Genomic DNA, 13,129 nt, shown 5'->3' on the forward strand with positions numbered 1-13,129 from the left:
GTATGCTTACAAGTGTTAGGTATTGGGATTCCTTCTACTTTATTTATTAGCATGGGCAAATTTGCATTTTTCTTTAAAATTTCTAATCTCATGTAGCTGGGACTCTGTTCAAGCAAAGACAGATAAAGAGTTGAATCAATTTCCCAGGCTTAGTTTAGATAATATGCAATAATACCCACATTGCTTTTTATGCTAACATTGTTGCAGAATGACAGATCTGTCCCTTGGTTGGCACATGTTATTGAAAGAGAACATGAGGTGCCTATTGTGGTTGGTGGAGATGCTGATCCATCCTTTGCTGGTGGAAGCAGCGCAGCAACTGTGGGAGTTTGAGCGCTACGTTCTCCTGCAGCACCTGAGCATCTGCACAATTATTGTGGAAATATCTGGAAAGGATTTTCTAATACTGTTGTTGTTGCTGCTGTGATCCTAGTTCTGGTCTTTCATTGTTACCTTTCCTATATTCATGTCCTTACTCTTCTGTCTCCACCTTCTTGTCTTCCAATGCTTTCTTGAAGAACATTAATTTTGCTACAAACACTTAAAATTATTTGAGCCTTTCTTCAGTGGTTGAGTAACGAGGTTTTCAGCAACACCTTTACCTTCACAAAGCAATCTAATGACAGAGAAATGTCTGATGGTGAGATTATTGATCCAGTGTTTCATACAACAGTCAGAGGAAATAAGTGATGCCCAATACTGTAAAGCTGAAATTCCTATTACAGACAACATAGATAGGAGATAGTCTGATACGTTGTGTGGCAGCAGCTTTCTTGCTGTCTAGGCTGTGTGTAGTTCACTAAGGCAGAAAGCAAACATGGAACAGGATCAACAGCAAGGCTTGTGCAAGTGGTTGGTCCCAATTTGAGATAGAGTATGACCACCAGCTTACCCACGAATGTCCTCCCCCATTTTGGGAACGAGGTCTGAAGCTGCACGTCCAGATGATGCAGCATTTCTCCCCCAGCGTCATTCTCCATGCTTCTCTGCTAGTGTCTGCTATGACTTGGCCTTTATCACCATCCATTTTTCTTACAGCTGATCCCATCTTCTTTATAGCTTTCGCTTGTATCTCCGACTAGCTTTTTCCTTGGCCACTCACATATCTACAACTTCCCTGAGGCCTGAGTTCCCAGATAAAACTCAGTAATATATCTAGTGTGCCAGAATTGTGAGCAGGTGGGCTGGTGTGCCTAAATGACCCATCATGTGAGCCTGCAGTAAACTCCTTCAGCTGTAACCATGGAGAACACTACATGCCTGTGGCATAAGTGCTTTAAGGGAGAATCACCTGTCCTTACCTTTGGTACTACATGGCCCAGAACACTGAAATTGTGACCACAGGCACTACTGCTCACTATTTGGTACATAAATTAATTAAAATCTTTCTTCCACATACCAAGATGCATAACCTTGACGCCCCTTTTTCCATCTGCACTGAGGCTTTCACTAACTAGCCCATTCTTCCTCTGTCGTTACTCTCTTTTCCTTCTGTGTTCAAGTTATATTATTTCCCTCCTCAAATAATACAATTTCATTCTTCTGCCTTACGGCCCCCACCTCTAATATCACTTACGCTGTCTGGTGCAAATAAGCAAATGTGAAAGTATCTTCACTGCCTGTTTTCATGCCATTTCAGTCTCCTCAGACATCGCGCTCCTTCCACCCTTTTGTATCCACTCTGAGCTCTTCATCCTTCACAAAACTCCACCTACTTAGTATCTCATAAAACTCTGCCCGTTTGCATCCTGTCTCTTGAAGCCCTCTCTCCTCCCTGGCTTATGCACTCCCCTATGCTATCTTTGTCATGCTTCTGTTTTTTAACTCCTAAAGATAATTAATACCGTTCTCATCCCCAGTCACTGCTGGTCCTGTCCCACCTCACCTGTTCTGAAACTCACTCACCAAAATTACTTCTTCACTGGCCCTTCTGGCTGAGATGACCCCATCCACTCTAGCCTCCTCATCTACGCTGAGAACCTGCACACTCCCTGCTAAAGTCAATTTACATCTAGGATCAATCTTCTTCCTCTTTTTTTAAATATTTGTAATTTGTTACTTACCATATGGAGTGAATTCCTGACTAAACAATTGCTTTCTCTAGAGTTTCTACTTCACTGGTACTTTACCTCTTTCTTTCAGGCACTTCACAGAAATGACCTACAATCACAGTCTTGGAAAAACCAAGCACATGGAACAGTTCCTGCCTCCTAGTGGGAATGCATCCGCTGTCTCACCTTTCCTTGATGCCTGATGATGACATGACTGTGCTTAGCTGCCACCTGTTTTTAATTCAACTGAGCTGTCACTTCCAGCACAGCCTGAGCAACCTGACTCCTGCCAAGTCCCGTGTCTTAGGCCCCTCCTTTCATGTGCCCTCAGCATCTGCATCTTGTGCATTTCACATGTGATGGTGCTACTGCCTCTCTGCTGTGTATCATCAGATGAACTTTGGCAGCTGTCTGGTAATCCCCTGACCCGCTTCGTCTGCCACAAAAGGGATTGGAGAGAAAATAAGGAAGCATGTGGGAGAACTTGCTGTCTCACCAGAAGCAGCAGCCTGGTGCAGAAGAACCTCATCTCTCATGTGGTCCAACATGGTCTGAAGCCTGCTGGTGGCTCATGCACGTTCGCGGCCTGACCTGATGCACGCCCTTGTCCCATGGCTGGAGGTGCCAGTTTTGCACGTGGCAATTGTGAGAGGTTGTCACTGAGATATGGACAGCATGCACAGGGAGCAGGATCTGTTCATAAGGGTCTGTGAGTGACGTTTTGATAAAAGACTTAGTCTGTGTTGAAATGAAACACTATTTTTTTTTTTTTTTTTTGCCCCCTGGGAACCTAGTGAGAGCAAGTAACCTGTAATTTATACTTTGCCAAGAATTTTGGACATCTAGGGAGGTTAGTGCAAGTAGTACAATAACTTGGGAAGGATTAATTGAGGATGCACGGCATTTTGTGAGGTGTTAGGTCCTGATTAAATGCTCTTTACTGTGTAGTCACATTTTATTACAACTTACATATGTTTGGAACACTTATAGAAAAGAAAGCATGTCACCTATTTACAATCACTACACATTTACATTATATTATTTACAGATAATGAATTTAGTAATATATATGAGCAGAAAATATAGAAAATATCAATATGAAACTGTACAGGGCTTAATCTCACGTCCTTTACTGTGGTTGCATTTCACTGTAATAATAAATACAGTTCTATATTTACACATTTTACTTTAAAAATCTATTAAATGAATTTTAACAATTTCAAGTTTAAAATATCTGATCAAAATATTTCAAACATGCTTATAAAAATAAGACACAAAGCCTTTAGAACTTTCTGCAAGCTGAAAAAGTTCTGATAAAAGAAGCTTTCTTTAACTAGTCTTTAGAATTATAACATTATTTTGCTTCTCAAATCACTTTACAAACTTCTTAAATATAGCGAGCTGAAAGGAATTTCACTGACATTAAACAATGCAGCACAGATGGATCCCTGTTAAATTAAAGCAAAGTAAACATGGTAATAGGTATTGTGCAATGGTTGACTGATCCTCTGTTTAATCCAAAGTGGTTTCAGGCATCATGCTCCAGCTGTATGCTGCACTGCTTCAAAAGCCACAAGAGATAAAGGATTAAGATAAGTACTCAGCTGACTTTATCATACATAACTTAGGCATTGGTTAATTTTTTTTTCCTGAAGGATGAACATGTCAGCCAAAGTCAACTGATGCCATCTATAACTGCAAAACTAAAAATATGCCAGTGTGAATAGACAAGAAAATCAAGGCATATCCATTGTTGGCAACAAATTCTTCATTGTGAAAAATCCATCCTTTTTGTCCCAGGAAGTTTTATATACAGTGACAGATGAACAACAGAGATCATCTGTAACTGATTTCCTCAACTACTGGGCTAGCCTAACCTTGGTAATGTTAAAAAATTAGTCTCATTCACCTGGAGGTTGAGTGGCCATTAACTAGGCAGTGCGTACTGGGCTATTAAATGTTACTCCTCAGGGATCTATTTTTAACAACAAAAAAAAGTCAATTTGTACACTTTCGTGTCTTAAATGATCAGCTCACTTGAGCAAAAGGTGCAAGATCTGAGAAAAGAACACTGGAATATCACCTGATGGCTTGGCCAAGGCCAAAGACTGATATTCTAGTGAAGTGAAGGTGGCTTTGTTGTCTGAGATATTTTGACAGTAGACTTGGCAAAGACCTGAGGTCTCTTCTCTCTAACCGGGATGCTTCTGATGTGTAAACATACATGCCTTGATTCAGCAAAGTATTAACAGATTTAAAGCCAGAGAGGAACTCTGTTAATCTAATCTAACCTTTTCCTAAACTAAAGCCATCAGAAGTCTCTGAATTCCCATAGCTGCTCCAATACTTTTTTTTTGGCAACATATCCAATTTGAATTTAGAGATTTTTGGTGCCAGATAGTTCCACTAGCTAATGACCATCACTATCAACACCGTGCACCTTTATTTCTATGCTGCATATTCCTAATGTCAACTTCCAGTCAATTTTAACAGATTCTTTTCCTCTTGCATGAGTAGTCCTCTGCTCTCAAACTTGTTCTGCAGAAGCAGCTACTTATAAACTGTGATCAAATCACATCTTAAGCTGCTTTAAATTTATGATATTCATACCCTTTTCAATTTCACAATGTTTTTACAGCATGTGAATGCAAGATATGTATCAGCGCTAAGAACACGGATCATACAACCTCTTTACTCCTACTTGATATTGCTTTGGCTAAGGATATTGGCTGTCCTTAGTCAAAAGGACACTAGGGCCTCTAAATCTTCAACTTACTCATGACCATGAACTAGGAGCTTTCTAGAATCACTGTTTCACAGGACAGAGATCATGTCATGAGCAGGACTACAGTTTTTGTTCCTACACAAATTACCTTAAATGAATGTTTCTATGTGAATGCCTTTGGTGTCCTTTAATTGCCCTCAGCATGTCAGTCTTTTTGTATTGATAGCTTCCTATGTAGTATTTTCCACCCTCAAATTCTATCAGTCATCTGCCAACTTTATCAGAGTAATTCTGGGAGTAATTTTACTGGCATGGCAGCAATTCAGGACCAAACTGCGCAGAACCTCATTAGAAAAATATCCATGTGACAATGGCTTGGCAGTTGCAATCACATTTTAAGTGCTTAACAGGGTCTTGATGAACTTTTTTCACACCATGTTGGTTTGTGTAGGTTTAGCTGACAATTACAAATGCTTTGTCAAGTCAGATGACTTCTAAAAACCAAACCCAATGCCAGTTAAACTATCACATCAGCTTTATCAAACATGGAACTTCATCAAAGTCTATTCTGCAGCAACCTTTAAGACTTGAATAGGACTAATCTTCCATTTAGATACCTTGCTGAATGAACAGATGCTTATAAAAACGATCATGGCACTGAAAAACCATTGTTAAAACCAAATTCCAATAAACAGGAAAAAAATAACCCACAATCCCTGAAACCAAACTGCATTGGGTAATACTTAGAAAAAAAAGCTTACCAATTTAACGTGCTATTTTTGCTTTTGACCAACTGATGCCCTTTCTGAGTAGTGCTACTTTAAAAGAGAGCAGCTGATACAACTGCACAAACTGCAGCAGCTTTCAGTTTCTCTCTTCATCCCAGCATTTTGGAAGTAGGCTGAGAAGGGTCAAGTATTGGATTTTCAGCCCGCTGCAAGTTTTGTCATTGTCTGTTTTCTGATGTGTGTAACAATAATTCAGAGGCACTCTCCAGCTTGTGTGCACACATCCATACTTACTTTCAGGATTAAAAAAATTTTGTAAACATAGATATTTTCTGTACTGGCACTGAAACTAGCGACATGGAACAAATGCAACTGACGAAAGTTTGCAGCTTTCTGTCATTTGATAAGACGATGGCATTAGTGAATTGCTGGTCGGCTTATCATATGATATGCTGGCACTTGTGAAGGTTACCAATGCTTGTGTTGAATCACAAGATTGTTTTTCTATGTCTTCTGAATTCACAGAGATCAGACTAGCATGTTTTGATCTTCTCCATAACAAAGTTTGCTTTCGCAGACTTCCCAAGTCCTCCTTAAAGTGTGGATTGAAAAGTATATAAAGGAGAGGGTTTAGACATGCAGGCAGTGGGACAATCACTAGTAGTATTGACTTAATCACTTCTGGGCTGATAAAAGTGAGGTTTAGTAAGGAGGAGAAAGATAAGAAGGCCACAGGGCAATAAAGAATGCAATTAGTAAAAAGTAGCAAGGCTATATGTTTGACCATGGAGCAATCCCAAATATTGTCTAGCTCTCCCTTTTCTAAACTACAGTAGAGTTTTGTATAAGCAATAGTCATTACCAGGAAACAAAGGGAATTCAGCAATACCAGGGCTACCATGTAGCCCATAGCAGTGGGTTCTCCAAATGGTAGTGGTAAACAAAGTGGAGAAACGCCATACTCGCTCCCAGTGAGGAGTGGTATCACTGCAATGATTAGTGCCAACATTAAGCAAAAGAAAATGGCAATTTTTACACTAGCAATGGAGGATTTTGTTTCAAACTTTGTAGCATGCTTTACAGAGAATGCACGTTCAAGTGCAGCTAGGGTAAGGAGGAAAATGGAAGCCTCTGAAGCAAAAATTGAGAGAAGGCCAGTTACTTGGCAGCCAATTCCACTTTCCCACCGTGCTCCGTACTGAGCAAAGCTACCAAAAGTTGATGCATCCACGCTAGCCAGCACTCCGCTGGCCAGACCCATTAAGGCATTTACGATAGCTATTAAACCGATCAAAAGTTTTATGGAGGACATATACAATGGAGATCTGAAAACTGTAGCAGACACCAGTGCATTGCAAATGAAGGTCAAACCCACTATGGTCCACACTCCAATTCTGATCAGCCAGCTACCAAACAGATGGTCACATGGTTTGAAGGGACCTGAAATGACAACATAAAAAGGGCAAGGGAAGCCCATGTAAACCAAAAAAACGTTTTGCGCTTTCTATGACATAAAATTTCATGCTTCTTGCAGGTTCTCAGCACAGCCAAGCAGGGAATTTCCATCCAAAAGGGGAGCTGGAAATTGGCTCTTTCTCTGGAGTAATCCAAGACCTTGACAAAATGCTGCTAAATGCACATTGCATTACCGGTGCATATGAGTCTCTGTCTTTCAACCCGAATATTCTATGGGATTCTTTTTGTGCCTAGAGGTACAAGTGCAGTGTGAATGTCTGTAATTTCAAGAAATGCTGTGATGTTTGTCAGTGCCTGTGTGTGAAAAGAGCTTAAAAAGACACCTCTCACTGAACTAGGACAGGCTGCTAATGAGTCCTGGTGAAGTGTGATGTAATGGATATGGACAGATGCACTCTGGCTACCTTATAACATGTTATTATACAGTCCAAGAAAATTGAGGCTGTCACTGCATTTGGAAGCGCTGCCTTTTGGAGGGGCTTCTGATGACCCGTGGCTGAAGTCAGGTCACTGTGTTTGAAGGCTGCTGTGTATTCTCATAGAATTGAGGTGCGTACACTGTGCAGTTGAAGCTGAATGCTCTGCAGTCTGAGAAACATTATTTACCTTGGTATGATCCAGTTACTCTCTCTGAAAGCAAGTCCTTCACAGTGGTCTGTGCTTCTCCATGAACCCTGAAGCTGAGATGTGCTCCATATGACTACAGCTATTGCCATCAAGTAGGCATAAGCATCTACTGTGTCAATTTGCAAGTTTATCTAAGATACCATTTGAAAGATCAGCATGGAAGCTAAATTTTCTCTTGGGTTTAGAGATAACTTACCTTGAAGACAGCAATGTTTTCATAAACTCAGTAGTTATATTTAGGCCACAGGAGAATATGTGATAGTCAAATGGTTCTAAATTCTTTGACTTCCTGCCTTTTGTATTCCTTTTTATATAACTTTAAATCTAGAAGTGACCTTCCAAAGACATGTTTCTTTCCTTGCCTTTCCTTCCTTTTAGTGGAATTGGGGGCCTGTAGCTTTGCATTCAATTGATGTATTTCTTTTTCCTTTCTGCTACACTGTGAAGCCGGGAGTGCACTACTCTATAAAGAAAATGACAGTGCTGGGGGTCCTTTTTGATACACTGTGTACATCAAAACAGTAGTGTTTGGTATTTCCTAGACATTGAACTAAACTGTGTTGTTCAGGAAGCTCAAGTGTAGAATAACTCAGTGAAATCCAGAAGAATTACTTCAGCTTTGCAAAAGACTGAGTGAGCAAAGTCTCTGCTCCGCTTTATCAACTGTGTCTTGGTAAAACAGAGTCTTTGCTTTCTCATTCCCTTGATAAGGGGGCTCAATTCTTGTGAAAAGGGGCCCAGAGTGAGGATCTGCTTGAGGACTGGGTAAAACTTTTGTTACACTCTTAGTAGCTGATTAGTTTTCTGGTCTTCAGTGCAAAATTTTATATTACCATGTCATGTATTTGTATTAATCTCATCAAATTATTGCAAAATGTTGTGTTACTGTCCTGGTATCATATTCAGAATTTGCTCTGAATCCAGAATATCTGGTAATGCTGTGCTTGGATTCCTATCTGTCTGGCAGTTTCATACCTGGAGAAGGTGAGCATTGCACTGAATGATGAGCTTTCAAATCTTCTTCAAAATCAAGAAAAAAATCTTCAAAGTCATGCTCATCTGTAGGGAGAAAATACTCAGATTTGATAATGCAATTTTCAGGAAAACTTCTTTTAGTACAAATTGTAAAAATGTCTCTGGTATTTAAGGCCTGGTCTTGTCCCTTTGCCTGCCAAACTGTAAGCAGAAGCAGACATACGCCTACTTGGTTTTGAATTACTGTACTTAGGATTATTTAATAAGTTGGCACCATCACTTCTCTGAAAATAATCACAGGTACATTCCCTATTACCTAATTTGCAGTGTGACAATTGCATAGAAAGGAGTTTATAATATGAATTCTGCTGTTGTGCCAGGCTACTAAGAATTAACCCAAGTTTTTCTGTGTTTCTTATGTCATCCCTCTACCATCTACTTTTGGCTCTATTCTTTCTGGGGCTAGCCCAGAACTCTGAGACTTACTGGTTTGCAGAAGTGGAGATAGCACAGAAAGCAGCAGGGTGGTATAACATGTATGTGTGCACCTATGTAACAGGTACCAGGTCAAGTAACAGACCTTGTGCTGAAGGGGAAGAAAAATACAGCAGTCTTCTCTCCTGGAGGGCAGATACACTCTCTGGTACCCAGGAAATGCTGGGAAAAAGTATCGGTAGGTATGCTGAAGTAGCCACATAAGCTCTGTGACTCATCCTGAAGCATGTGGACAGCAGGAGAGCCAAGGATGCGTTGCTACTTCCAAGGCTGGCAAGAAACTAGATGTCTGCTGGCCTGCTCTTGTATGAGGTTACTTACTAGCACCACTTCCCTGCCTCTCATATAAAGGGAAGATTTCACTTCCCACATTATTATAGTTATTATTTGGACAGAAAGACGAGCGAGTGAGATTTCTGAAAGGCAGACTTGAAAAAATGAGCATAGGAATGTTTGAATAAAATATTATTGGGAAAGAGAGAGGGAAAGGATGCCTCTGTGGCTGCAAAAGAGTACTGGATTTGTTTAATATCACAGGCTGCTCACAGCCTTCAGGTAGATTTAAAAGCCAGAGATGATGACTACCTTGAATTTGTAACAACCCAGCATCCTTCCTGTGAAAATCGTCAATGCTGCTATTCTCATCTTTGTTCCACTGGCTGGAGATTTTGTAGTGGCTCTCACAAGCTCCAAAGGCACAGCACTGATAAGCAAAAGGCATTTCCATGACCCTGCAGAAGAATAAGGAAGTATGCCATGATACTGCTTTGGCATCAGGGTTACTAGACTGTACTGCTCCTCTACTGTTAGGAGTAGACTGACTCATGACTGAACGTAAAAATATCTATGGGTAAAAATCAGTCATGAGAATACAAAATGCAAACTCACAAATAAAATTCCACATCAGAAATGCAGAAGATTTCTAGGCTAATTTTAGTAAAGGTACAATGAAGTTTTCTTACACATTTTCATGGGAGATATGAAAGTGGGAGAAATGTGCTTTGCCACTGAATGGAGGTTACTCTTAGAGCTGTATTTCTGTTTTATGATTTTGAATGATTTTAGAGTGTAACCCAATAGTTTCTCCATATTAATTTCTTAATGGTTTCTTTTAAAAAAGCAGATCTAAAGATCACAACTGCATCTACCTGCCTAACAGGCAAAACCAAGACATCACTTCCAAAATGGAATTTCTCCCGTTTTGGGCGAATGAGATCTTTTGGAATTCAAACTTTATCCACCTCTTTCCACATCCAACTCTTTTCACAGTAAGACGGTAAAAAGGAGATTGTCTTTTATGCACAGATCAAGAAAGCAGTGTTCTAAACCAAAAGGTGAATGAACTGGAAAGGCACTGTGTGTGAAAACAGACGTCACTGGAGGAAAAGGTTTTACTTTATTAATTGTCTTAGAAATGAGCAGAGTCATCGCAGGACACTGGATGCTCATTCCTTACTCATTTAAGATCACTACTATTCCTACCACATAACTGAGTACAGGTCAGTGAGTTTCAGTGATTTTGAGGGTTTCTTTTGTCAGAAAATTTCACATTTCCGGTATGTTCTGAATTTAATTCATTTGGGGATGTGCAAATTCCAGGGTAGCATGGAAGAACTACATATATTCAAGTTTTATAGACTACTTCTTCTATTCCCTAGATGTATTTTATGCTTAGCAGAGATATTTAATTTGCACAGTTTGCTAGCAGTACATAGTAAAACCTAACAACTCATCTTAATTCCAAAAGCCCAATAAACCAAAAAATTCAAAGATGAAGAGGTGATTAGAAGTTAATCTGACTTAACTTAAAAGGAATAAAATAGAACTAAATTCTCCTATCAGATTACTTTCAACAGGTTAATCATGAAAATTAACATAATGAACATTCCAAGCAACCTCTAAACCCCTGGGTAATCTGCAAAGAAATCAGCCTGAATCAGGCTCAGTGCCAACAGGACTTAAACTTGTGCGTTAGCCAAAAGCTTGGTACAAAGGAGAACAAACAGAACCCTAAACTCTAAAGTAACTTTTAAATTAGTGTGTTTTAGGGCATTTAGAATCTATATACTTACATTTCTGTTGGGAATTAGCAACAATAATCTGTACCTTTGTACCCAATACAAAAAGCTACAGAAGGTATTTTTAAGGTACTCCAATAAAAGTTCAAGATAAACAAGATCTAACTATCAAGTAACCTCATGCCAGCAGATTTAAATATTTTATTTCTAACTCATTTCTGTGCATGCCGTCTTTTAAAATAAGGAGATTATTTTGATTAAAGAGTTTTGAACACATTTCCCAGAAGCTCTTCTCAAATAAACTATTATTAAACCCACAGATTACTAGACTAAGCCATAGCTAGTCACCTGGGCTAAAAATCAATCCCAATCTCCAACTAGAAATGCCTCATCTGAAAAAAATCCCCACAAACAACACCAAAAAAATTATCAAAAGAAACACTGACAGTTCTGCAAAGTGATCACTGCAACTTATGGCTTCAGATCTTTTGGACTACATTGATATAGCTGAGAAAATGAACAGCTAGTGGATATTTTAGGCTCAAGGGACTAACAGAAATGTATTCTCTGGTTATTCAAACAGCTCTATGTGCTTAATAATCACAGATTTCCATATGTGGTTGCACTGCTACTGGCCTGCTGTCCTGTCATACACTGAAAATGTGGACCTCTCACATTGTACTGGTCCATGACTTCAGTGAAGTAGACAAAAAACCTCACCACTTTTAAATTATCTCTAAAGAGCAAGACTTCCATCTCTTACCCTCTCTGCAGGTATTTCTAGCATCCTTTTGTAAACTTGAAGAGTTTATTTTTTTTTGACCCTGGGTTACTAGGATAGATATATAGGCCTCAAATTGGTGAATGCTTCTGAACATGTGTGCAGAGCATAATTGCACAGAATGACTGGGCCCCAGAACAGAGGACAAAACATACTTTGCAATGCAGAGAAATTAGTATCAGCTCTTCTTAGTGACAGGAATTTCTTTCTTGCAAAAGCAACTCTCAGCCATACAGTCCTGGAAGCAGTCCTATTTATGGCTGTTGCTTATTTGATGTGGGTGATTAGATTTGGACTTTGTCAAATTAAACTCTTTTTAGATTTGGACTTTGTCAAATTAAACTCTTTTAGAAACACTGGCTGGATTTATTTTTATATACTGCTTATCTTACTGATGATATCTGTATCCTTGATAATTTTTTTCCTACAGCAAGGAAAGCCTCTTTTTTTCTGTTTTTAGATTAAGCAGCAGAGAACACAAGGTTGTTTTCCACCTCACAAAGGTGTGGGGTTTACAGTGAATGGGAAGGCACAGTTGAGATGAATGGAGCAAATCAGTTAATTCTTTACAGAGCTGAATCAAAGCATCAGCTGAAGAAGGAAGGAGTGGCTGACAGCCTGACTTTACTTCCTCAAAGCTTGCCATAGCAGGCTGGGCTCAGCTCTGTAGAGCATTCTCCTGCCATTGCTGAAGGTGGGGCAGAGGATGCTCAGCTCTTTGATGTGTCTGTCTATTGAACAGCAATGACCCATTTAGATGAGCAGGAAGCTTTTATACAGGAATTTGTCTTTAATGTTGTACCCAATGTCTAGTTCCAACAATTACAAAGGGTGAAATTTCATTTTGTTTTAGATCTCTGTTCAAGTTTGGTGCTTCATGCATTATCTGTGCAGTGATCCAGTGTGAAGTCCTGGCCTCATTTTGATATATGGTAAAAGTCTTTCAGACTCCAGTTTAAGATTTTAGCCCATTCTCTCCTGACTGGATACAATTTGTTCTTACAGATTTTAATTAACTCTAGATACATGAATCATATTTTTTATACCTTTTTTAAAGACTTAAGCTACTACCTGACACATCCTTGTTAACTACTTACCCAGACTAAATACACTGTAGTTGCATCTGAGCAATGTACACCATTTTACTGGTGGAAAAATCACATAAAGTATAATTTTGATAAAAGAATTAAAAATCTTAGTTGTACATTATTCACTTGAATAGTGGATTATTCTATGACTACTGCAGCACTTCT

At 39.3% G+C, this 13,129-nt stretch overlaps 1 protein-coding gene across 1 annotated transcript in view; it reads right to left on the reverse strand.

Moving 5' to 3' along the window:
* Positions 1-2,954: 2,954 nt before the first annotated feature.
* Positions 2,955-13,129, reverse strand: part of LGR5 (leucine rich repeat containing G protein-coupled receptor 5) — a 93,897-nt gene continuing 83,722 nt past the window's right edge. The window contains exons 16-18 of the mRNA XM_032999957.2: positions 9,663-9,808; positions 8,583-8,666; positions 2,955-6,944 (exon numbers count right to left, since the gene is read on the reverse strand). Of these exons, the coding sequence (XP_032855848.2) occupies positions 5,854-6,944; positions 8,583-8,666; positions 9,663-9,808 (1,321 nt within the window). The 3' untranslated portion in view covers positions 2,955-5,853. The remainder of the gene's footprint in view (positions 6,945-8,582; positions 8,667-9,662; positions 9,809-13,129) is intronic.

This window comes from Tyto alba, unplaced genomic scaffold, assembly GCF_018691265.1.
Source record: "Tyto alba isolate M040663 unplaced genomic scaffold, T.alba_DEE_v4.0 Super-Scaffold_2, whole genome shotgun sequence".
In the NCBI taxonomy this organism is placed as follows: domain Eukaryota; kingdom Metazoa; phylum Chordata; class Aves; order Strigiformes; family Tytonidae; genus Tyto; species Tyto alba.